Here is a 26,520-nt window from a genome sequence, read left to right as displayed (position 1 = left end):
AATTTAGATGCATGTGAATGAAAATATCACGAGCTGACTAGAGGATATTTGAATGATGCACCGGTAAGATTTGGAGAATGATAGTTGAAGGCTGAGAATGAATAAGTCTTAGATGATAGGCTTCGGATGAAGAAACTGAAAAGGCTCCTGAATTGCTCCGGGTGGATGAAAAGAATTCTCACAATCAAACAATTATGACAGGATGGCCTCGAACTAGAACCACGAATCTCTGAGAGAACGGATAAGATATGGAGGTAAAACTCTTCTTCGGTCTTCAAATGACGACGAGAAACACCACCAAGAATTATTGAGGCACACCGGAATGAAGAATGGAAAGGTTGAGCCAACGATGAAAAGAATTTGAAAGATCTTGGAGAAATACATATGACTGATGATGAATCATTCTTACATCAAACTTTCAAATGAATTTGAGAATAACTCCGGGTAAATAAGAAGAGTCAGGTAAGATCCTGGGAAAAGACCTGTGGGTTAGGGCCCACTCAAAAGAAACACCGTAGAACGATTACTTGAAAGATATTGCCCCGGATGATTTAAATGGCTTGGATGAGATAACAACCTCGAGATAGGTTTGAACGGAACATGAATGGAAAGACGAGCCTTCCGAGATATCTTCAGCACTCCCGAACAAATGAATAGCGAGAAGTGAATTATTATGAGGTGCACTGGTATGAGAAGGTATTTGAAACAAGGAAAAGAATATGATCAACACCGAAAGCTTGAATTGAATCCACCGGAGAAGAAAAAAAGAACGAAGAATGATGAACTAAAAGCTCCATTAGAATCTTCATGAGAAACACCAGATACAACCATTGAATGAAAGGAAAGAAGAAAGTTCACATGAATCAAGTGGATACTTGATGAAGAAATCTGAATCCTTCAAGAAAAGCAAGGGTGGGAGGGTGGTAAAACAAAGGCAACTTGGGATGGATGAAACAAACAACGTTGCAAGCTTAGATTGAATCTTGCGGATGTTGAAAATGGACAGATCCGCTTGAAGAGAAGCACATCGGTTGACAAGGATTGGCAAGACAATCTCGCTGATCAAGAAGGGTTAGTATTCACATAGGAATATGAGAACACCACTTAGACAAGGGATGGAATCAACATTTGACTTCGAAGCAACTCGAATACCACAACTCAAAACAAAACAAAGGATTGACTTGCAGAATAAGCCGGGACAAACATATGATAGAGATTTTGTCCGAAGTTTTCATGGTGGGGCCTACACGGGCTCGATCGTACAGCACCATCATGTACAAGGAAGTGCACATGACATACGAAGCGTCCCCGAGTCGGCATAGCCAAGGACTCTTTAAGACACAACGTGACCACTGTAAAACCAACCGTGAATAGGCGGACCACTAGACGTCGAACCCCAATTTCATATCATACATTTATTAGAAAGATATCCTAAGAGCTACTTGAATTCCCACTTATAAACTCCCGAAACTTTCCGGTTATGCAATCAGGTGTTGGGGATACAGGGGAAGCATAATATCTCACCCAAAACTAGCTAATCCTACATCCAGCTGTATCCATCCTTCAACACATAACCAAGAAACCTTCGGAAATCGTCTACCTCAACCTTCGAAAAGCATCCGTTATACGAGTTATGGCAATACTCCCGAACTCCCGCCCCAGTACTGGGTGGCGTCGAGGTTATCTCACCAACAACTGAATAAAAGAGATTTTCGATGTCGGCGAAACTAAACTCAGGTATTCCAGAATTGCAACGATAAAATTGTGATGACAACACCTCGGAACTCAACTCCCCGGGACACTGCCACAACCCCTAAATGACAGGAGGCACCAAGAACAATGTTCGCGTCACAAAACCATCGGAACGATTCCAAGATACCCGCGTGATCCTAAAAAAAATTTAGTGAAATTTGAAAAGAGAAGAGTCAAAACTCTACGTCAGGATGCCTCACCAGAGCGACGAAGGGACTGAGGAGTAAAAAGAATTCCTAACTCTCCGATATATATAATCCTAAATGACTCAAAACATTTCTAGACTCAATAACGCCAGCGATTCGATCAAACAGGGAGCTCCTAAGGTCGGGGAAGGCTCTGATACCAACTTGTAATGCCCTCGATGCGGCTATATCTCCCATGTGTCGAAGCATGACTTAGAGGCATAACCGCATTGAAAGCAATGTCGCAAGTGAGGTAATCTTCACACAACCCATGTAATACATAAGGGAAAGAGATACATAGTTGGCTTACAATCACCACTTCATACAATTACATGAATAAAGAATTACATCATCCAAATACAATCAAGGCCCGACTACGGAGCCAAAATAAAAGAAGACTACCCCAAAAGCGACACAGATCCCCGATCGACCCCAAACTGGGCTCCACTACTGATCAACTAGAATGAAACAACACAAGGACAAAATCTTCATCGAGCTCCTCCTTGAGCTTGGTTGCGTCATCTGCACGGTATCATCGGCACCTGCAAACTGGTTTTGGAAGTATCTGTGAGTCACGGGGACTCAGCAATCTCGCACCCTCGCGATCAAGACTATTTAAGCTTATAGGAAGGGTAAAAGGTATGAGGTGGAGCTGCAGCAAGCGACTAGCATATATGGTGGCTAACTTATTCACAAAAGAGAGCGAGAAGAGAAGGCAAAAGCACAATCGAACAACTATGATCAAGAAGTGATCGTAGAACAACCTACGTCAAACATAACTCCAACACCGTGTTCACTTCCCGGACTCCGCCGAAAAGAGACCATCACGGTTACACACGCGGATGATGCATTTTAATTAAGGTCAACTTCAGGTTTTCTACAACCGGACATTAACAAATTCCATCTGCCTATAACCGCGGGCACGGCTTTCGAAAGTTCATAACCCTGCAGGGGTGTCCCAACTTAGCCCATCACAAGCTCTCACGGTCAACGAAGGATATTCCTTCTAGCGGGAATACCCGATCAGACTCGGAATCCCGGTTACAAGACATCCTCGACAATGGTAAAACAAGTCCAGCAAGACCGCCCGATGCGCCGACATCCTGATGGGAGCTGCACATATCTCGTTCTCAAGGCAACACCGGATAAGCAATCCGTACAACTAAAACCAGCCCTCGAGTTTCCCCGAGGTGGCGCTGCAAGGGGCTCTAGTTTGGACCAACACTTAGACAAGCATTGGCCCGGGGGTTTAAAATAAAGATGACCCTTGGGCTGGCCTAACCCAAGGGAAAAAAGGCTAGATGGCAAATGGTAAAACCAATGTTGGGCCTTGCTGGAGGAGTTTTATTCAAAGTGAACTGTCAAGGGGTTCCCATTATAACCCAACCGCGTAAGGAATGCAAAATCCGGGAACATAACACCGATATGACGGAAACTAGGGCGGCAAGAGTGGAACAAAACACCAGGCATAAGGCCGAGCCTTCCACCCTTTACCAAGTATATAGATGCATTAATTAGATAAGAGGTATTGTGATATCCCAACAAAATATCCATGTTCCAACATGGAACAAACTCTAATCTTCACCTGCAACTAACAACGCTATAAGAGGGGCTAAGCAAAGTGGTAACATAGCCAAACAACGGTTTGCTAGGATAAGGTGGGTTAGAGGCTTGGTTTAACAACATGGGAGGCATGATAAGCAAGTGGTAGGTATCGCAGCATAGGCATAGCAAAAGAGCGAGCAACTAGCAAGCAAAGATAGAAGTGATTTCGAGGGTATGGTCATTTTGCCTGAGATCCCGCAAGGAAGAAGAACGAGTCCATGAAGAGGACAAACGGACATAGTCGAACGGATCCTCACAAACACGACATTATCGGAACTAACCCGAAGAAGCAACACCGGAAAAGGAGCAAACAACAAAGTAAACAACCAACACATAAACATGGCATGATGCACAACCAAGTATGATGCATGTCCGGATTAAAGAGGCATGGCAAAGTGCAACAACCAAAACTACAAATTAAGTGGAGCTCAATATGCAACGGGTTGCATATTGACGGAACACCACATCAATTATTTAGTTCTCTCCCGGTTAGGTACTCAACAATATTAAATGTTGGTTAACATGGCAAGAGGTGAAGCATAACAAAACTATACCATTTAAGCAATTTAAATGGGGCCGGATATAACAAACAACAAATCCGGTAAATCCCCATATGCATTAGCAATTTAATGCAACAACAATTTTAAGCATTTTTAATTGTTGTTATCATGATGCGGATGACATGAACAAGTTTATGCAATTTTTATTAAAAGTTGACAAGAGCATTATGAAGCATTTTTCATCATGGCAGAAACGAAAGGGGTGCCACGGCAAAGATCACGAAAACGGTGCCATGGTAGAGTTCCGGTTCCGGTAACTCGATTGAGATACCGATGCAAAGGAGAAGTGTGCGGATGCGTGCAAAAGATGCTGGGGCGCTCCCGGATTTCGGGTGTCCCACGAGTTGGTGACAAGGAAACGAGTGACAATTTGGACACGGTGCAAACACGAGCATCTCAAACATCGCAAGCATTCGTTCGCGGACGTCGTCTCGGGGTTATACCTTCGAAGCGTGCATTATCGGAATGGATCGAGTTCGGCGGTAGGGGTACACGTGTCGAAGGGGAAGTAGTTGTTCATGGGGTCGTCGTGGGAAGTAGTGGTTCACGCGACGGTAGTTGAACTTGACGTTTGCGTTACACGGGTCTTCGGCGACGGTCGTCGTACACGGTTCGGAGTGGTACTTGCTTCTTCGGACTTGTCGGTCTCGATTCTTGCGACGGTAGCGGTATACGTTTCGTTTTCGGAGAGGTACTTGGGGTCATTTGAACTTGTCGGTCTCGTCATCTCGAAGGGGTGCTTGATGTTCTTAGGGATTCCGAAGACGATGGTAGAGGTACACTTGTTGTAGGGGTACTTGTCGGATCCACGGCGACGGTAGAGGTACAAACGTTCTCACGGTACTTGGGACGTCGTGGAACTTGGCGCTTGCGGTATTGATAGCTCGAAGGGGTACTTGGCGTGTCCGAGGTCTCCGGCTGTAGTGGTACTTGATGATACGGGTAGTCGAACTTGACGAAAAACAGGTCTCCTCGGGGACTTGATGCATTCGAATTCTTCGGGTTTGTAGTAGTACTTGGCGTTCGGAGTCGGGGTCTTGCCGGTCTTGATGGTATTTTGATACGAAACGAAGCATCACAAGGCCTCGGTTGGGCAGCAGCAAGGAGGCGATGGTGGTGGACAATGGCAGGAAGCAGACACGGGGCTCGTCTGGTTCCCGACAGGATCGGGGCCAGTGGAACTCCATGTGGCGGCAGCCATGGCTTTCCTGATAGACGGGCGAGGCAGCGCATGCCTCTGGAGGACCACGGGCGCGCGAGGAGGCAAGATGGTGCGGTCCAGAAGGATCATGCCCGACCAAAGACGGGAGCTACAGCGGCAAACAAGCGGTTGGGCACGACAGAGAGAAGCAAGAGCTTCGGGCGCAAGGAGGACACGCCTGATGGTAGCGCGGCAACCGGAGGGGTCGCAGGCGAGGAGAGGGGAGAGAGATGGGGAACGGGCGCGGGGCCTCGCTGGACGGAGCTTGCAGGCAGCCGCGCGGTCGACGAGGTCGGCAGGGAAGCCTCTGGCGCGAGGATGGACGAGCTCCTGGACGAGGAGAGGTTGGACAAGAAGAGCACGCAGGAGGAAGAGAGCGAGAGGAGGAAAAGAAGAGGTTGGCAGCGCTGGTGGGAACGACCGAACGAGGAGGGGATCGACCAGGAGAGGGTTTCGCTCGGGCCTAGGGTTAGCAGCGTTAGGTGGGCTTGGGGCCGGCCCAGTAGAGAGGAGGGGTCAGCTGGGCTTGCTGGATTGGGCTCTCCCTCTCCTCCCTTCCTTCTTTAATCGAAAAGAAATAGAGAGAGAGGAAAAAGAAGGGGGGTTAGGGAAAAGAAGAAGGGGGGTTAGGGAAAAGAGTTTGAGCAGGAGGACAATTTTCCTACACTCATAAAAATAAACATGACCACAGAAAAATAGAAGTGACCAGATTGCAGGAATTAAATTCAAATTCATTTGAATATAATTCAAATGGTTTTGAATTGGGACTAGGTTCGGTGTGGCCAAAAATGTTCGGGTTTTTTTGGTGGAGCTCCGGAATATGATGAAAGAATATATGGCAATGTTGGAGACCAAGAATTAAGATAACAAAGGCATTGGGATATTTTGCAAGTGTGTTTGTGGTGAATCCAAACGAATGGAATATTTTTATTTAGCTCCCTAATATTGGGAGAATATGTTATAAAGAGAATTACCATGTGAATTCCCTCGATTTAAATGGACCGAAAATCCATGCAATTTATTTAGTTGAGTTGCAAAAGATTTATGAGATGATGGCATGATGATATGATGCAATACACATGATGCAACGAACCAAACAAATCACACGACGAAACCCGGAAACCCTGAAAGGCATCTGAAGCTCCGGTCTCGGGGCGTTACATTATAGACAAGCAACATGAAGATCGTGCGGTTTATTAATGAGGATTAACATGGAGCCTCGATTTGTGCCTCCAATTAATAAATATAAAATATAAGATGTATATATCAACATGTGGTTGGATGGTTAGGATGACAGTGGTATCCCAGCCCATCAGGATTCAAATCCTGGTGCTCACATTATTTTTGGAATTATTTCAGGATTTACGGCGATGCGTGTTTAGTGGGAGGAGACGTTCCGGTCGACTACGGGACGCATGTGGTGACGTTGTCAATCTCAAAAGAATATGTTGGCTCAGTCGTTTGGAGGTGCTCATAGGAGTAGGGTCTACGTGTGCGTTTTTATAGGAATGAATGTATACGCGTATATATGAGTGCCTACATCTTAACTATGTTCTAAAAAGATATAAGATGTATAGTTCGTAAACCAATTATTAGCGAACTATATGTGGTTGGATGGTTAGATGGACAATGATATGCTCAACTTATCAGGGTTCAAGTTCTAATGTCCGCATTTATCCTGGATGTATTTAAAAAACAATTATTAGACGCGCCCCCTCCTTGCCTTAATAGAAACATTCTCTCGTAACAAGAAAAAAGGAGGAGAACCAGCATCTAATAATCTCCAAAACTGACACGCATTGTCATGCACGCAAGCAAGAAAGTAGTCAAAGTACCACGTTCAAAATGCCTCCGAGCAAAGCTTGCATAACGAAACTGCTGTGCGAACGACACAGCATGCACGACAGCGGGACGAAAGCTTGCATAATATCACTGCAGTCCTATAAGAGCAACTCTAGCAGAGTCGGCATATTCTCGACCTGCAAAACGTGTTTGCAGTTTACAGAAAAACGCCTTTATGAGTTGGTACGGACGGCCGCAGTTGCAGGCCCTGCATAATAGACCTGTAAAAAAGGATATTTTTGGAATATGCTTTTTTACGGGTCGACTTTGCGGCGTCTGATCTGGCGCAGCTCCTCTCGACCCACAAAACTTAAATTTGTACCTTAATTTGATCTAGCATAATGCATTTCTTTACTTTTTCAACAATATTGGATACAAAACACATCACCAAATCTTTGCTAGAATAGCAAGACCAAAGAAAACAAGAACCACAAGTATGCATTTTAGAAGATTTTCAACTTCCATAACTGCTCCCACTAGTTGGACTAATATCTTCTCCATGCATTCATTGTTGATCTGTGGATTCTTGATCTTGCATTCTTCTTTCTTCATCTTTGGTTTGAAGGAAGTAGACGTTGCTTCCCCTCTGGTTGCACATACAGTTGCATCATTGCCTTCGATTCTACTAAGGAGTGCACCAACATCTATTAAGTTTCTTTCTATCAATAAATCAATGTATTGGCCTTCTCAAAACCAAAATGAGCATCCATCGTCCTACACAAAAGAATGACCATGTTTTAAATGAGGATCCGCAGTTGAACTAAAGAATGAGCTATCAAATGAGCTACCGCAAGTGCACGTACCCCGTCGTTTTCGCATTTGAAGAACACCCATTCGGGGTGCTTCGACATGCCCGAAGTTAGCCGCAGCACTGTCCGTGTGCAGTCGTCGCACTATATGAGCGGCATCGGCAAGCCACAGAGATGATGCACGAGCGCCGAGCCCGGTGGACGGCCGGACGAATCCATGCCCGCAAACCGGTGGCGGCAGCGGGCGGATGAACCCGAACCTGCATGCGGCGATGCGCCCTTGCCGGGGCTGCGGAAGAGGCTTCCCGACCACTCCATCGCTTGGCGCAGCAACAGGCGGCCGGAAAAGCCAAATCCGGCGGCCCACGATGAAGTGCCGCAGATCCGCAAATCCAGCGGCCCGTCGACGCAGGGGGAGAGGAAAGGTCTCGTGAGCATGGCGGCCTTTCGGCGTGCTCCTGCCGGGTGCTTTCGCCAGAATCTTGGGCGGCGGCCCGGCGGCGGCGCGAGGGGGGAGGAGAGGTGGTTGGTGGGGAAAGTGCGGGCTGAAATGTCCCCCCCCCCCCACACACACACACACACCAACCGCTTCCGCTTATATGCAGGGCACCGCAGCTGCGAGGAGGAAACCCGCGTATTTCCGGGTTGTGGACGGGATTTTGCCGCGCCCCCCAAAAAAATTTTACGGGCCGGGGCGGAATGTTGGGTCTGATCGGACAGGTTTTTTCGTTCCAACCCACATTTTGATGATTATTTTACAGGTCGGGCCAGGATGCGGGGTCTGCTAGAGTTGCTCTAATAGCACCAACCTAGTGTCGAGACGCAATACAAACCACGCTCGGCCAATGCAATCAGTGTAGCATACATAGTGACAGAGGATGAAAAGTGGTTGACTATTGTCGTGGCCATTTTGGTTGTGGTGGAGATGTTCCCGTCGACTACGGGGCACATGTGGTGACTTTGTCAATCTTAAAAGGGTATATCGGCTCAGTCGTTCGGAGGTATTTATAGGGGTAGGGTCTGCGTGTGCGTTTTTATAGAAATGAGTATATACGCGTATATATGAGTGCCTACATCTGTACTATGTGCTAAAAAAGATATAAAATGTATAATTCATAAACCAATTATTAGCAAACCACATGTGGTTGGATGGTTAGATAGACAATAATATTCCGAACTCATCAAGATTCAAGTCCTAATGTCTGCATTTATCCTGAATGTATTAAAGAAACAATTATTAGGCGCGCCCCCTCCTTGCCTTAATAGCAACATTCTCTCGTAACAAGAAAAAAGAAGAAGAACCATCATCTAATAATTTCCAAAACTGGCACGCATTGTCATGCACGCAAGCAAGAAAGTAGTCAAAGTACCACGTTCAAAATGCCTCCGAGCAAAGCTTGCATAACGAAACTGCTGTGCGAACGACACAGCATGCACGACAGCGGGACAAAAGCTTTGCATAATATCACTGCAGTCCTATAAGAGCAACTCTAACAGACCTCGCATACTCCCAGCTTGTAAAACGTATTTGCAGTTTATAGAAAAACGTTTTTGCGAGTAGGTGCGGATGGCCACAGTTGCAGATCCCGCATAATAGACCCGTAAAAAAGGATATTTCTGGAATATGCTTTTTTTATGGGTCGGCTTTACGGCGTCTGATCTGCCGCAGCTTCTCACAGCCCGCAAAACTTAAATTTACACCTTAATTTGATCTAGCACAATGCATTTCTTTACTTTTTTAACAATATTGGATACAAAACACATCACCAAATCTTTGCTAGAATAGCAAGATAAAAGAAAACAAGAACCACAAGTATGCATTTTAGAAAATTTCCAACTTCCATAACTGCTCCCACTAGTTGGACTAATATCTTTTCCATGCATTCATTGTTGATCTGTGGATTCTTGATCTTGCATTCTTCTTTCTTCATCTTTGGTTTGAAGGAAGTAGACGTTGCTTCCCCTCTGGTTGCACATACAGTCGCATCATTGCCTTTGATTCTACTAAGGAGTGCACCAACATCTATTAAGTTTCTTTCTATCAATAAATCAATGTATTGGCCTTCCCAAAACCAAAATGAGCATCCATCGTCCTACACAAAAGAATGACCATGTTTGAAATGAGGATCCGCAGTTGAACTAAAGAATGAGCTATCAAATGAGCTACCGCAAGTGCACGTACCCCGTCGTTTTCGCATTTGAAGAACACCCATCCGGGGTGCTTCGACATGCCCGAAGTTAGCCGCAGCATTGTCCGTGTGCAGTCGTCGCACTATATGAGCGGCATCGGCAAGCCACAGAGATGATGCACGAGCGCCGAGCCCGGTGGACGGCCGAACGAATCCATGCCCGCAAACCGTCGGCGGCGGCGGGCGGACGAACCCGAACCTGCATGCGGCGATGCGCCCTTGCCGGGGCTGCGGAAGAGGCTTCCCGACCACTCCATCGCTTGGCGCAGCAACAGGCGACCGGAAAAGCCAAATCCGGCGGCCCACGATGAAGTGCCGCAGATCTGCAAATCCGGTGACCCGTCGACGCAGGGGGGGAGGAAAGGTCTCGTGAGCGTGGCGGCCTTTCGGCGTGCTCCTGCCGGCTGCTTTCGCCAGAATCTTGGGCGGCGGCCCGGCGGCGGCGCGAGGGGGGGAGAGGTGGTTGGTGGGGAAAGTGTGGGCTGAAATGTCCCCCCCCCCCCCACCAACCGCTTCCGCTTATATGCAGGGCACCGCAGCCGCGAGGAGGAAACCCGCGTATTTCCGGGTTGTGGACAGGATTTTGCCGCGCCCCCAAAAAAAATTTTACGGGCCGGGGCGGAGTGCTGGGTCTGATCGGACAGGTTTTTTTTGTTCCAACCCACATTTTGACGATTATTTTGCAGGTCGAGGCGGGATGCGGGGTCTGATAGAGTTGCTCTAATAGCACCAACCTAGTATCGAGACGCAATACAAACCACGCTCGGCCAATGCAATCAGTGTAGCATACATAGTGACAGAGGATGAAAAGTGGTCCCCCCCCCCCTAACACACACATGTAATATATCAAGGTTAATTAAAATATTGAGTTTAGAACTAAACATTAAAGTCTTATCTTTCCTTGTTGTCCATCTACAATGCAAAATTGAGACAAAAATATATTACATGAATCATGCTCATTGTCCATGCAGATAGTATACTTACTCCTATGCACGAGTGGTATCCCAAAAAAATTGCATATCCCTAACCCACTGAGGTTACCTAGTGAACCAAACGCCTATCCTTCGTGTAATGAAAGTGGCAGTACGACAAGTTTGTATCGGGATAATTCTGATACTACTGCATGTGTCACGGCTTCTAGAAGAAAACTCTAGTGGTACTGAGGTACCTTGACATTTGAATTGTTCAGGTTCAAATTTATTTATTGATTTTTTTCCATTATCTAGATAGTTTTATCACTTCTACTGCTACTCCTATAGTTCGTAAACCAACTATAGTGCGTTATTCGTTATCCAATGGCATATCCAAGAATAAAAATCTGAAGACATTAGTCGCGGCCCCTCCTTGCTGCCTTAATAGCAACATTTTCTCGTAACAAGAAAAAAGAAGGAGAGACATCATCTAATAATCTCCAAACGGACACGCACTCTCACACACGCAACCAAGAAACCATCACGTTCAAAATGCGTCTGATCCATCTCCTAAGAAAATAAAAACTCCTTCATCGCATGCATTTACTTGTAATAAGCTCTACTAAGCTATGAATGCACCTCCAATCATGAAAGTGGCAGTACTATGAGTGTTGTAGCAGGATAATTCTGTTTTTTTAAGGTGTAGAGCGATAATTCTACAACTATTTTATGAGGAGTTGAGGACATAAATTATGGTGGCATATGGATACAGATGCCTTATGAGAAAAAGTATCTTGACGCATCTAACTTGTTTTTTTTTCCCAACGCAAGCTATCACTAGTGGGCCTCATCAAGCAATACACATGCATGCCATGCATCTCTACTTTTCGCTTCAACTTTTCCAGTTTTTTACATTGGATCACACTTATCCTCTCCAAGCGTCCGCCTCCTACTGAAGATCCCGCTACACTCTCCGAACCTATTTTTTTGACATCCAATCCTACATGCCATGCGGGACATCATGTTGGGGGCTGTGCATTAGCCATGCCCTAAGACATCATTGCTACTTTTGCCAGAGAGGCCATAAGAAGGAGAAAACTCTTACCATCGATACAGGTGGTACGGTGATCCCTCATCATTTTTGAACTGTTGAGGTTCAAATTCATTTATTATTTTTTGCTCCGTTCTAAAGAGATTCATCTCCGTAAACCAATTATTAGTGCGTTATTGAATGGCGGATCCAAAAAGATAAAGAAATTAGGTGCAGCCCCTCCTTGCCTTAAAAGCAACGTTCTCTCGTAACAAGAAAAAAAGGAGGAGCTCCAAACTCACACGCACTCTCATGCACGCAAGCAAGAAACTACCACGATTCAGAATGCTTCCGAGCAGAGGCTGAACTGCATAATATCACTGCTATCCTATAAATAGCATCGACCTAGTGCCGAGACGCAACGCACACCAAGCTCGGCCAGTGCAACCAGTACGCTACGTACATACTCCTTGTGTGTGTGAAACCAATGGACCGTCGCGCTACCTTCGCTTCCCGGAGCTTCGCCGCCCCGAGCATCCGCATCAAGATCCCCGACCAGCTGCCCACTCTGTTCGAGCCGCAGAAGGCCACGCCGAACCCGCGCACCACCCGCTCCCGCACCACCGCCGATGATGCATCACTGTCGCCGGAGCGCCGTCTCACCGTGCTGGCCCTGCAGCTGGCCGTGCTCGAGAAGGCGGCGAGCCGGCTGGGCACGCTGGCCTTCATCTGGGCTACGGTCGTGCTGCTCGCCGGCTTCGCCATCACCCTGAGCCCAACCGACTTCTGGTGCATCACGGGCCTTCTCCTCGTCGAGGGCACCCGCATCTTGGGACGCAGCCACGAGCTGGAGTGGCAGCACCACCAGGCCAGCCGGACCCGCCCCGCCTCCCGCGCCGCCGTCCGCGCCTTCTTCTGGATGCAGCTGCTCTCCGCGTCGGCGTGCGTCTCCCTCTCCCTCGTCCGCCTCATCCACCAGCACTACGGCGGCACCGAGGACGCCCGCTCCAACCGTGCCGCAGCGCTCAACATCTTCTACGGCCTCGCGCTCGCCGAGGCGCTGCTGTTCCTTGTCGAGAAGGCGCTATGGGAGTGGAAGGTGGGCCACCGCCGCCTCCTCCAGGGCGTCGCCGACGACTGCAATCTCGCCGGTGCCTACGGCCAGGTCGCCGTACGCCGCTTCTTCTACGACTCCTACTCGCGCTGCCTCAACGGCAGCATCTTGGATGGCCTCCACATGTGCCTCGTCTCCTACGCCGACGACCTCATCACTGCGGGCTCGCACGACGAGCAGAGCCTTGGCGCCGGCATCCTCGTCGCGCTCGCCGAGTCCGACCGCTTCGCCGAAGCCACGCTCCGCAGGATCGGCGTCTCCGCGCCCACCATCGAGCGCCTCATCAAGATGCTCAGCTGGAAGGACTCCTCGGAGCGCGATGTCCGGCGCTCGGCGGCCGTCGTCGTGTCCATGCTCACCGGGAGGAAGCTCATCCTGCTACAAGTCATCGGCATCTCCTGTGCCATCGAGTCCGTCGCGTCGCTCCTCTACGCCGACCTCGACGAGCTCAACATCCTCGGTCTCTCCATCCTCAACAATCTGGCGCACGACCACGACAACTGCGACAAGATCGGCAAGACCAGGGGCCTCCTCGACAAGATCATCTCCTACTCCAACATCGACCATGCGCTGGCGACGACGATGCCCGGGGACATGAGGATCAAGGCGGTGAAGCAGTCGCTGCGCGTGGTGAAGAGGCTGGCCGGCACGATGGGGAACACCGGGAAGCTGCTCCGACGGGAGCTCACCGACATTGTTTTCACCGTGAGCAACGTCAGGGAGGTCCTGCAGCGGCACGACAAAGATGTCCAGTTGGAGCTGCACCAGATGGCCATCGAGATACTCACGAGTCTCGCCATGGACGATGAGGCCAGGGAGATCATTGGCGAGACGGGGAGCGTGATCAGCGTGCTAGTCGCCATGTTCTTGCCTGCGGGGCTTGCGACGAAGGAGTGTCAAACGACGGACGCTGTCCGAGTGGAGGCCGGCGAGGCGCTCGCCATGCTGGCTCTCGAGAACAAGAAGAACTGCGGGGAGATCATAATGGCTCTCGGCGGAGGGGTCTGGCGGCTTGTCGACGCTCTGAAGGACCCCATCGTCGCAGTCGGCGCCGCAAGGATCATGCGCAACTTGTGCTCCTACGCCGGCGACGAGTGGCAGATCCCGCTGAGAGGGGTCACCGCCGGCGCCGCCAAGGTACTTAGGTCCATCACGGTGGAGAAGGCCAAGGTCCTCAGCATCTTCATCGGGCTGGCGGCGCAGATGCTCCCGTACATGGAGCCCGGGGAACTCGGCGCGAGGCTCGCCGCGGCGAGGGTAGTGGACACGGTGCTGGCAAGGACGCTGGTGCAGGTGCTGCGGGACTACAGCCGCCCGTCCATGGATGTACCCCGGATCCGGCGGTACACCATCGAGCTCGCCATGGCCATGATGCGGTTGGACGCGCGCTACGTGGCCCTGTTCATGGAGCTCGGGATGGAGAGCGAGCTGAGGTGCGTGGCGGGGACCACCTCGCAGCTGGAGTGCTTCAACGTCTTCTCCGGGAGCGTCGGGCTCAGCCGCCGCGCCACCAGCGTCCGCTCCCTCGTCACGTCGGCGTTGGAGCTGATGAACAAGGGCCGGAATTAAGCCCTAAAACCACTATATATATACACCTGCACACTGCGAGCTCCTGCACTATTTGTCTTTCTATTGCATTATGGTTCGTTATGTTAACATTATCATTGTGTATTCGTGTATCATTTCACACTACTCACACTATGGAGTAGTTCATATATACTGTAAAAGAACTACATAATTCCGTGGTATGTTATGTATACAATCAATGCAATATGAATTTATCTAGTACTACTCCGTATTATAAAATCTTAACAAGTTAGAACTGGATGAATAATTTAACACAGTCTCTCGTTATTTAAACAGTTTTGCTAAAACACATTTAGATGTGCCATAAATATTGCACATCTAAATCATATGTCATTGATTTAAACTCTCCAACCCCTTTATTTATTCATTGAAAACCAACAAAGAATCAATTATATACAAGTAAAGAGGAGATGGCAGACTGACAGTAGGGGCCAAATAACTTAACACAATTGGGAGATGCCCTAAGCGAACGCGCGCATCAACTGTATACAAAATGTTGCATTCCACAAAGTTGCTGAATATGGCGCTCCGAATGCATTAATTGGAACAGTTTTGCTAAGTCTCAGTCGACTTAGACTTCGTTATGTCTCAGTCGATGTTATATTCCATTGATCTTGCATTAAGATTTGTACAAAAAGTTCTTTTCAGTTTTTCCTTTTTCTTCTCATATACTATATCACTTGGCTGAGACTTGGTTAAGTCTCAGTCGACCAAGACCTAGACACATCCTGGAATTGGCTTGAACACTCTGACCAGATCCTCTCTGTACTGAAACCGGTGAAAACCACGAGAAAAAGATGTTTTGAAGTTTCAAAAAAATTTGAAAAAAATGTGGGATGTTAAGAGGATGATGTTTTATTGCCACACAAAATTTCAAATTGAAACACATTACAAGATGTGAGCTATGAAAAAGACAAAATCAGCGTTGACTAGTGCCAAATAGTAATGTCACTATTCAGGGCTGAATTTGTCTTTTTCATAGCTCACATCTCGTAATGTTTTTCAACTTGAAATTTTGTGTAGCAATAAAACATCACCTTGTTAACATCCCATATTTTTCAGATTTTTTTGAAACTTTAAAATATGGTTTTCACGAAGTTTTCATTGAATATTGATTTCCGTATGATATTCTCCCTTTTTTCTGCCATTGCTGTGAGACGCCAGCTTTGTGTTTTCTGTGAGAAAAAAACCTACTGGAACTAACTACTCACTTGTGTATCCCAACCGGACCGGTCCCCTTCCATTATTGGAAGTGGAAAAGAAGTGGGAGCAAGTTGAGAAAATATGAGGATACAACTAGTTCTAGACGAACCCCATAAACTATTTTCTAGGATCTTTTTTAGCAATTCAGGAAAAAAGTCAATAATCTTCGATACCTTTTTCAAACAAACTTGACATGTCGGCCTACTCATAAAAAAACGTACAACAAAAGAATCCCCATAAAGAATCTGAGCATAAAAACAAATTGTCCATGACAATATAGAGTGACTAGTACCTCTAATATAGTGTTGATTTTGACTTTATCCTGTACAATATAACGGAAGTCATTTCATCCCTAAATTTTTTACATGAGTGTAACATTTCATCAAATTTGTTGCCAGAAGTTTTCATTATTTTTTGACCATTTTTAAAATTACTAACTTAAAAAACGGGTTCATATGCCCCCATGTTCCATTCGTTCCATTCCAAGCGAGTTGGTGCAAAAGAATGAAACCAAGCAATTGGTTGCCAAGAAAAATTAGGACAAAGGGACCTCCTTATAAAAGAAACATTGCACCAACATGTTTTTCCTCGAAAAGGTGGTTATACCCCTGACCACTATATCATTTGAGATGCACACAAACGTTTTGTTTGGTTTTTACCAAAAGGCGGTACAAGGTAGCAACTAGCAAGTCTGAATAAAAATGGCCACAACTGGGAAACACGGGCATATATGACTAGTGGTGATTAGATAATAGAAAAAAAATCCCCTCCCGCCCCATCCCCCCCCAAAAAAAAGAATATGAGATTAGTGCCTTACTTGAGGATCTTCTTAAAATAGTAGAACATATGCCCATTCAATCGGAATTGAGCATCTTTATTGAGATTCCCCGTCCAACATCTAAAAGGTGGTCCTAAGGATCTTCTTGAAAACAAATGCATATTCAAACGGAATTGAGAACAAAATACCCATGTTTATTGAGATTCCGCGTCCACCATCCAAACGAGGGTTCTTACCTTGAGCCTTGTCTCAAATATATCATTCGGGTTCTCCATCTGATCCATCATGTAGCTATGTAAATGACATGCAAAAAGTTTGGGACCTTGGTCCTGTAAAAACCATAGTCATTACGATAAAGCCAAATTGCCCAAAGCAGAGCGCACACCTCGACACCAAAGAGCACATTTGAGGAATCTTGAAAGCGATGAGGACGTGGAGCATAAACACCGTCATTGCCGAGGCCAACCAATGAATATCGGGCATGCTTTTTCACCCAAGAGCTCAAGATGTTCTGTGTTGCCATCATCACTTGCCGAAGAAGGCGATGTTGCATGGAAGGGTACACCCACACACAGCGAGGAAGTACGAGGTTGTAGATGTCATGGTGGAGTTGTGGAGGGTCAGCCAGCGAGTGTCGCGTCAAGGAATACGATCAACCGGCTACAAGGAACAGGGGAAAAGAGGAGCGGCAGCGGAGAGCCATCAACTCGGCCATCTTGAGCCAGCCAAATGTGAAATGAACTAGGGAGCGAGCTTTGCACAAGTGCAGAAGAACAATGTGAGGGATGACAAAGTCTTGGCCAGACGGCTATCAATGCAGTGAAAAAGAGATGTGAGGTATATGCGTATGATATACCCCGTGCATGCATTCACCGTGCGTCGTCGCTTTGATATTGATGCCACATTTTCTAAAAAAAATTAAACTAAATCTTGGTTTCAAACTGTTACACATGATGTTTCGTTGTGTTCTTCTCATGTTTCAAGATGTATCATAATGTTTCGTTGTGTATTGAAATGAGCAAAATGACCCATAAAACATTGCATGACACTACAAAACAAAGCAAATTTTGTCACAGATGGCAAAAATCTCGAAGCAACGACGGATGGTGTATAGATGTTCTCCCTCTGTTCAGATATACAGGGCCTAATACATTTCTTGAGGTTGCCTTTGACCATGGGTTAAAGCAATAATATATGCCATGCATGTTACGCAAAGCATAACGTCAAATTTGTATGTGAAAGAAGTTTGTAATAATATAATTTTATATCATACATTGCATATATTAATAATATTATCAAAAGTCAAAGACAACCTTTTGCTCCTGCCTACGAAATCTGTGGATACGGCCAACCATGTGTTGCACAACAGCTCATCCTCCATGCTCGGGTACCCCACCATCCTTCGTACTCTAAAAAAAGATGAAGTTCGAAATAAGCTTAATGACGTTTGATCGGACACCTGCCAGGCGTGGTGGCTGTCATCGACGTCGTCAACAGGGAGCGGAGTGTACCTGGTTCCAGACGGATCCTGGGTGGACGACGCCATAGTACAAGGCGAACGGGCGCGTGGGTGGTGGTTGCGAACGTCCGGCAATGCCCGTGCGGCGGTCGGAGAGGTACAATAGCATCGACAGAGGATGAGGGCGCGGATGCAAAGCAAGGGGGAGAAGGGGTGGAGTGCAAGAGAATGGGGCCGGGAGTAGGATTTGAGTGGCACAGGAGTGTCGGAGTCCTACATGGTTGTTGTCCAAACTATGCCTTCATATCAAACAAATAAGATGAATAAGAAAGAAAAAAGTAATTGCTTCAAATGTTACTACCTCATCAAATCACTTTCTTTCTAATAGTTACCTTGTAATTATTTTTGCACTTTCCAACATCTTAGTAAAACTGACCCAATCTTGTTCCATCAGGTATGTACCATAATTGGACATAATGTGCAGTGTGGTAGTTTAGATGAGGAGGAAACGGTAAATGTCAACAAGGCATAGGAGTATACTGATTCTTCATCAATCTACCACTTCACTCAAGGAGGTTTACAACTAGCTATGGCAGTTTGGAAGTTCCTAATTTGTTGCTTATTTGTTACTGCCTCATCAAATCACTTTCTATCCAATATGAAGGCGCATCTAGCTATAGCAGTGAATTATTAGTTTATTATGTGTAGTTTTGAATTCATTCATACTTTTAGGTTTAGGTCGCAACTGGCAGTCGAGTAGACGGTTGCACCTCATGAATCTGCAGTTCTACACCCTAACCCTAAATCCATGAAGGGGAAGGAAAACGTGGTTACCACACAGCTCAATATCATTATTTGACGTGTTCTCCCTCCTTGTAGTCAAAAAGAAAAACCGCACGCCAAACAGCAACCTATTGAGCTTGTTTGGCTTCCGTTTTTATGATTAAGCTGGGAGACAAAATCAGATAAGTTGGTTGGGCGTGTAACAATGACTTCTGAAATTTTGTTCCATTTCCACGTGACATGCTGATCCCGAAGCAGTGTGGTCTTCTTCCTCGCTCTGCACCCATTTGCAGGACATGCTCTTACGACAAGAATGTATAACTGCACAGGATATCATATCAGGAGCGGCACTATAAGACGTCATAAGAAAAACACAGCACAGGGTACACAAAGATAACTGAACTCGTGGTTTCGTGGTGATACAATTTACAACAACTCATCAGTCCCATACACACTGCCGAGAATAAAAAGCTGGATAGGATAGCCTTTGCACGAGGAACTTGGCAAGTTTCATAGCCGCAGGCCCAGGTCTAAGAACATCCGTGCTACCCAAAACAGAACAGGGATTGTCGTCCCCAGCACCTATGCACCACCCTCCTGGAGCCGGCTCTCCAGGCAGGCGGTGTAGAATCTCCTCGTCAATGTGGTCGAGCACAGGGTCATCCTTGGCGAATCTAGTCCCGAAAGCTGCACTGCTCGCTGTCATGTTTTCCGCATCAGTTAGGGTCAGCAGACGGGGATCGTTTTTGGACGTTCCATCCGATGCCCAGTAGTGCAGGTCATGGTTAACAACGGTCCTGTTGAACTTAGGGGAATTGCAGAGGACTGTCTGGAAATACTTCCTGTGTGGCAAGGGCATGTTAGTGTAGTACATTAGCATAGTTCTCGGTAGATTATTTGTTCCGACGATACAATACTCGGTAAATTCCCGAGAAAGGATGACAGATGAAGAACCTGCAAAGAGACAACATTACAAGTAAATACAGGTTTATTTGTACCATTATAACCAACAAAAAAATATCATATTAGTACAAAACAATATCAAAAGGAGCTTCCATCATAGTATACATGCAGATTAGTGAAATACTCCCTCCGTTTCAAAAAACTTGTCGTTGTTTTAGTTCAAATTGGAACTAAAATCACGACAAGTATATATTAGAACCATTCCAGTTGTATAAGAAATACAACTATACCTCCAATCATACACATCACAGTTATATGTACTGTAATATCTAACAACACAATTATGGCAGGTATTTGGCTAGTTAGGTAAAAGAAAACAACAACTAAAAATGCGTACAAGGAATTCAATGAAGTGAACTGTTGGGAGTCTCAAAAAGGAAGTGAATAGTTAGACATTTAAGAATACGAATTTGTCGAGTAAAATGGTATAAACGTTCAGAGCTCTTGCAGTGACAGGAAAAGCAACATGAGAATGGGGTTAGGGTTAGCCTACGATAGCCCTGTATGACAATAGTGTCCTTCTCCTTTACATATCTATCATATCAATCCTGAATTTATTTCCATAGTGTTGACACGCAAGGATAAAGTTGCATACAAATATACCCGCAAAAATTTAACACAAGGATCTACCGTACGGTCCAAGGTTTAACTTAGTTTGCACGCATCTATGCTTTCTACAAGTGCTCCGCAGCCATTCTTTTCCTTACTTTATTCTGCCAATTACTATGCACTTATTATCATATACATCAACACTGAATATCATGTTTCTAGTGCAATTTTTTATTGTCAATAAACAACATCAGTTTATATCAGGATGTTCAAACCTTCATTCAAGTAATTCTTACAAGACCTCCAGAGATTTAAAATGGAGCTTGGAGTGTTCAAATATATGTTGTTCGACATATACTAGTTTGCACATATTACCATGAATAGGCATACCCTAGAAACAACAGTTTAATCTGATGAGGAGATCTTATCATAATGTGATGGTGTGCAAGTATGAATCAGATAAAGGCATAAAGCAATTACAACCCCAAACATACTAAACGCCTTCTAAAAATAAGTACCATGAATATAGCAATAACATCTTCATGTGGTATTGGTTCAGGTGGTACAGTAGTAAAGCAAAGATAACTGTGACAAACTATGAGTCCATGCTTGATAATATAATGCCATGCATGAATAACCATTAACCAACTGTCAGGTCAACGAAACACACTAAACGAATAGATGATTAAGAATTTTCCACCTGTATACTCAAATGTGTATCGTGACACCATTAGCATCATGGCATATAATATATGATTCCAGATTTTCTCAAACATAATGGGAGTATCTACTGACAAATATAGAAATGCATTAGCATCTCACCGGTAAATAATTTGTATGCACTTGGTAGTTCACGCTTTTGAGTGGCATAAAAAATGTCAGTCCTTGATGAGAGGTATAGACCAGGATCAACAACAATTGGTCTTATATGTCTTGACCTGCACAGACATACAATGCCAATATCTTGAACTCCCAAATCCGAATGAACAAAGTGACAATTCAGAATTATGAGATGCCCTTACTCCTTCCAACCAATATAACTGGTATGCTGAATGAAGTTTATATCCCTTGGTAGATATGATAAGACATGCAGGAGATCTGCCAAAAAATTGTAGTCAAATCAGCTCAGAAGAGTTAAGTCCTACAGAGTACAGATTAAGCTTCACCTAATAGCTGATTAGCTGTTATTAGTTCCCACTTAGGATTAATGAAATGCCAATACATGAAAGCTATCTACCATTCTGTTCTACAATTTTATAACCAAGAAACTCTATAAAGCAGTAGCAAGACTCTTTTAGAAACAATATAGCAAGTTCCACTGTTTCAACTTCAACAAGCAAAGCCAATGCATGTGAAATACGGCAAAAACTCGACAAGCCTGAACATGAGGCATGGACTTATTTTTTGTTCTACTTCCTCAGCTCTAGGTTACAACAAAACTAGTCCTCTGTCTGGGTCTAATACAAAGCATAAGAGATAGCAATTATCTTCTGGAACCAGATTAGATCACCATTTTCATGCCACCTATGCCTACTCACCCGAATAATTTCCAAATCATTCTAGTAAGTAATGTTTTAGGGAGGGAAAGCAAAAATAAAGTAGCATGATGGAAAGATATTTATGCTACCGAATAGTAACGCATTTCCATTTTGAATTCCTTCTTTCGACGCATTAAAGAGTGAATACAACAGACCAAGTAGCATATGCTCCACATACACACAGATGTGGTTGCATTTTTTTTTCTCGACGACACGACGTAAGGTAGAGCAAGCGTTAATATGATTCTGCCATGACATTTTGTGGTTGCCAGAGTTAAACAAGAATTATTATTTTCCACTATGACAATATGATTCTTGAAACACTTAGTTCATTCAATCCCTAATGCATTGAAGTTTATCTAGCTAATGCCTACTAGTACCCTAATTTAGGGTCCTTTATGCTCATTCAATCAAGAGAGATCTATCTACATTAAACACTCATCTATCTCACACATAAATAATCCCTGAGAAGAAGAAGGAAATGGCAACTAGATTCACAGTTCTGTACTAACAAGTAAATGTCTAGATCTGTGTAGAACAAGTGAATGTCTAGATCTGTGTAGAACATAAAGTAGGTGCGGAGCTCTCCTGCATGATTCAAAGAAAGAAGTAGGTGTGGAGAGAAGAATCACCGTCGGGGGTGACGAGCGGGTAGTCGCCGGCGTCGAGGTGGACGAACCAGTCCCAGCCCTGGCCGAGCCGCAGCAGCAGAGAGGCGCCGTGCAGCGCGGCGGCGAGCGCGGAAGCACCGCGCGGGTTAGCGAACCCAGGGTCGCCCACGACGTGGACGTTGCCGGCGCGGCCGGGGCCAGCGCGCACCTCGCGGGCGAGCCGCACGCGGTCGGACGCGGGGGCGGCCCGGTCGAGTAGGAGGAGGTAGAGGTTGCGGGGATGGTAGGTGGCGAGGAGCAGGCGGTGGAGGCGGTCGGCGTCGCCCGCGGAGCCGGTGAGGAGGAATGCGAGCGCGGGCGGGGCTGGGCCGGCGGAGTCGGCGCCGGCCGGGAGCGGGGCGCGGTGGGGCGCGTCCGGAGGCGCGGGCGTAGAAGGGGAGGAGGAGGAGAGGAAGTGGAGCAGGAGGAGGAGCAGGAGGGAGACGAGGAGGAGGCAGGGGAGCGGGCGGGAGTCCTTGGGGAGGGCGGAGGCGGCGCCCGCGGCCGGCGCGGGGGAATGCATGGGGGACGGAGGCTGGGCGGAGCGCAAGGATCGGGGCGCCGTGGAAAGAGGAAAGCTTTGCGAGTTCGGTGGACGGAGTGGTCTCCCTCGCGTTTGGTGCACCCGATCTGATCGAGTTGGTTCGATTTCGTGCGTTCTACTCTTGAGTTCATGAATCCATTATTTGTTTTCATTTCGTCAGGAGTGACTATAATTTTACAGCCCCAATGAACATCCGCCTTTTTTTAACACAGTACAGATGCAAACGCTCATATACACGCGCATATACTCATCCCATGAACGCACACATGCACATTCTATCCCTATGAGCATCTCCAAAAGACTGAGCCGGCATATCGTCTTGAAATTTACGAAGTCACCGTACGCACCTCGTCGTCGACGGGAACGTCCCCTCCCACTGAATGCGCATCGCCGAAAATCCAGAAATAAATCCAGAAATAAATGCGAGCACCAGGATCTGAACCCTAATGGGCTGGGATACCATAGCCCCTCTAGCTATACAACCACATGTTGGTTCGCATAAACATCCGCCTTTAGATACGATCCGATCCTATCAAATACATGGTTATTACTATGCAACTTGAAAAAAAATCTGACAATTTTTTTGCACTACATGATAATTTCACTTTAGAACATGACAAATTTTACATAACAATATGGTAAATTTATCTGTTTTCGCATAACAAATCTGGATCGTCGGCAAACGCTAAAAATCCGACGTTGAAGTTTTAACATTTATCATAATTTAGTAGTTAGTACTTCATCATCTCTTCCACAGTTGATATTGGTAACCATTCGATAAAGATCTTCATGCTCCTATTATCTTTTTTTAAACTGCCCTTTTAACACTTTGTTCATTGTTTGGTGGGATCAATCCTATTGTAAAAGACCAATCAGAAAATTGAGATTTACGGAATCAACTTGTGACTTAAGCGGCTCCTATGCAAAACACACCTTCTGCACTCCTCCTAGCAGAAAAAACTGAAATCAGTGAATCTCTCTAAAATCATGGAAGCCAGATCTTTTAACAATTACCTTTCAGATATCCACAACATCCTGGTTACCATACTCAAGAATCATGAACTGAAACCCGGTTCACTGCCATTTGAGCAACATCCCGGCATGCCAAGACCTCGATCACAAAAGGATCAGAAATTGTCGTGTGCTTGGTGCATCTGATGTGAACCAAATTACCTTCATGGTCGCTAAGAATCCCCATCGAAATTGATTTTGATTCAACCATGATCACGCCTCTTCAATCTTTCCACGGGACGAACAACAACCTCATGTTCAAGAATCTCTAGTGACGACAAGAGCTTGTGAGCTAGCTACATCGATTTTATGGATGGTACTTTACCTCTTCATGAGCATACTTATTCTTGCTATTCATATTGCCAACATAATAAAGATAGTGATTGCACTCATCTTCTTGTCCAGAATAAATGTCAAGGAGATCCTTTGCCTGCGTACCTGGATGCAAAGTTGGTATCTTATCATGGAAAAAATCCCCTAGTTGCCTCACAGAAGAGTTTCACATGATCACATGTGCCTAGTGCATGGAATAAAGACTCATTTTCATTTCTGCACATGGGTTAAAAATGCAATGCGCATGATGTGCCCTCCCTTCAACTCCAAAAAGGCTGGTAGCATATTCTTAATTACCCATCAAGAATATTTAGATTTTTGGTTGAATCCAAAGTTTCCATAAGGCCTTTCAAACTTCCGCATTTTCAAATGAGCTGGTAGGTGCATCACTGCATGAATATATTCTTTCCATTAAAGTGCAACATGTACAGTAAACCTCCCATCTCGTTTCTTGGCCCATGCTCATATATCATCAGCTGCATTTCTTGGCATGGGCATGTTCAAAATGGCCTCAATGCCAGGAAGGATGAACTATTGTTGTAGAAGTTCAGAACCCCCAATTTCCAGTCTACTCATCAACAAGATCGACAACTAGTTAAACCAGGTTATCCGACAGTCTGCACATTACTCGCATAGATGATGTACCCTGTATACATTGGTCATGTCAGATTTTTGTGGTTCTATCACTACCAATTCGCCTAATCAATTTTAAGATCCTCCCTCCCTTTTACAATAGCTCACCAGGATTGGTGATGCACTTTGTGGGCACCCGGCCTGCGGAAAGTTTCTATCACGAAAATGTCATCCCCTAAAGACCCTCGCACACAAGCTCTCCGGCTTCACCAACAGTCGCCACGCCTGCTTACCCAACATGGCATCATTAAAGACGTCGGGACCCCGGAATCCTATTCCTCCTTTGAATTTCAGTAGGGACACAACTTGTCCCAAAAATGCCAATGCATTCCCGTTTTATCAAGTGATCCAACCCACCAATACTTACACATGGTTGTCCTAACCTTCTTGCGCAACCCCTTAATGAGCTTGAAATAGCTCATAGAGTAGGTCGGTAACACTTGAATCAATTTTTTCAAGAGAACCACCTTAGCTACACCTGAGAGCATTTTTTACACCATCCTTGGACATTAGACCTGGACCTTTTGACTATATGTATAAGTAGTTGTTTAGTAATCCTTCCTAGGGCGGTCGGGAGGCCAAGATATTTTCCTAATAAATTTTTTCTAAACTGCAAGGCATATCTCACTCCCCTTCTAATAGAAGCAGCACTGTTAGGGCTGGAAAAATAGAGTTTTTCAATTTATTTGCACTTTGGCCAGAATGATGCGTCTCCAATGTATCTATATTTTTTGATTGTTCCATGCTATTATATTATCTATTTTGGATGTTTCATATGCATTAATATGCTATTTTATATGATTTTTGGGACTAACCTATTAACCTAGAGCCCAGTGCCAGTTTCTGTTTTTCCTTGTTTTAGAGTTTCACAGAAAAAGAATACAAAATGGAGTCCAAACGGAATAAAACTTTTGCGATGATTTTTCTTGGACCAGAAGACACTCATGAGACTTGGAGTGCAAGTCAGAAGAGCCACGAGGCGGCCACAAGGGTGGAGGGCGCGCCCAGGGGGTAGGGCGCACCCCCCAATCTTATGGGCCATTGGGTGACCCCCTGAGCTAGATCTACCTCCTATATATTCTCATATATCCCGAAAACTTCCAGGGGAGCCACGAAACCACTTTTCCACCGCCACAACCTTCTGTACCCGTGAGATACCATCTTGGGGCCTTTTCCGGCATCCTACCGGAGGGGGATTCAATCATGGAGGGCTTCTACATCAACATCATTGCCTCTCCGATGAAGCGTGAGTAGTTTACCACAGACCTACGGGTCCATAGCTAGTAGCTAGATGGCTTTTTCTCTCTCTCTTTGATTCTCAATACAAAGTTCTCTTCGATGTTCTTGGAGA

The 26,520-nt window shown here is 45.8% G+C and overlaps 2 protein-coding genes and 1 pseudogene across 2 annotated transcripts; 1 reads left to right on the top strand and 2 right to left on the bottom strand.

Moving 5' to 3' along the window:
- Positions 1 to 4,646: 4,646 nt before the first annotated feature.
- On the bottom strand, positions 4,647 to 5,289 carry LOC147976758 (uncharacterized; annotated as a pseudogene).
- Positions 5,290 to 12,451: 7,162 nt separating this feature from the next.
- On the top strand, positions 12,452 to 14,913 carry LOC125529519 (uncharacterized). The gene has a single exon (XM_048693930.2). The coding sequence runs from the start codon at positions 12,512 to 12,514 to the stop codon at positions 14,705 to 14,707; it is 2,196 nt and encodes a 731-aa protein (XP_048549887.2). The 5' UTR covers positions 12,452 to 12,511; the 3' UTR covers positions 14,708 to 14,913.
- Positions 14,914 to 19,332: 4,419 nt separating this feature from the next.
- Positions 19,333 to 23,293, bottom strand: LOC147976757 (beta-glucuronosyltransferase GlcAT14A-like). Its single transcript, XM_087519038.1, has 4 exons — positions 22,631 to 23,293; positions 21,483 to 21,558; positions 21,283 to 21,398; positions 19,333 to 19,902 (listed from the first exon to the last, which is right to left on the bottom strand). Exons 1-4 carry the CDS (start codon positions 23,169 to 23,171, stop codon positions 19,388 to 19,390), a joined length of 1,248 nt encoding a protein of 415 aa, XP_087375164.1. The 5' UTR covers positions 23,172 to 23,293; the 3' UTR covers positions 19,333 to 19,387.
- Between the last annotated feature and the right edge of the window lie 3,227 nt (positions 23,294 to 26,520).

This window comes from Triticum urartu, chromosome 4A (genome assembly GCF_056163025.1).
Source record: "Triticum urartu cultivar PI428250 chromosome 4A, HENAU_Tu73, whole genome shotgun sequence".
NCBI lineage: Eukaryota > Viridiplantae > Streptophyta > Magnoliopsida > Poales > Poaceae > Triticum > Triticum urartu.
The sequence above is the reverse complement of the archived record's forward strand: the minus strand, read 5'-3'. Positions and strand labels throughout refer to the sequence as shown.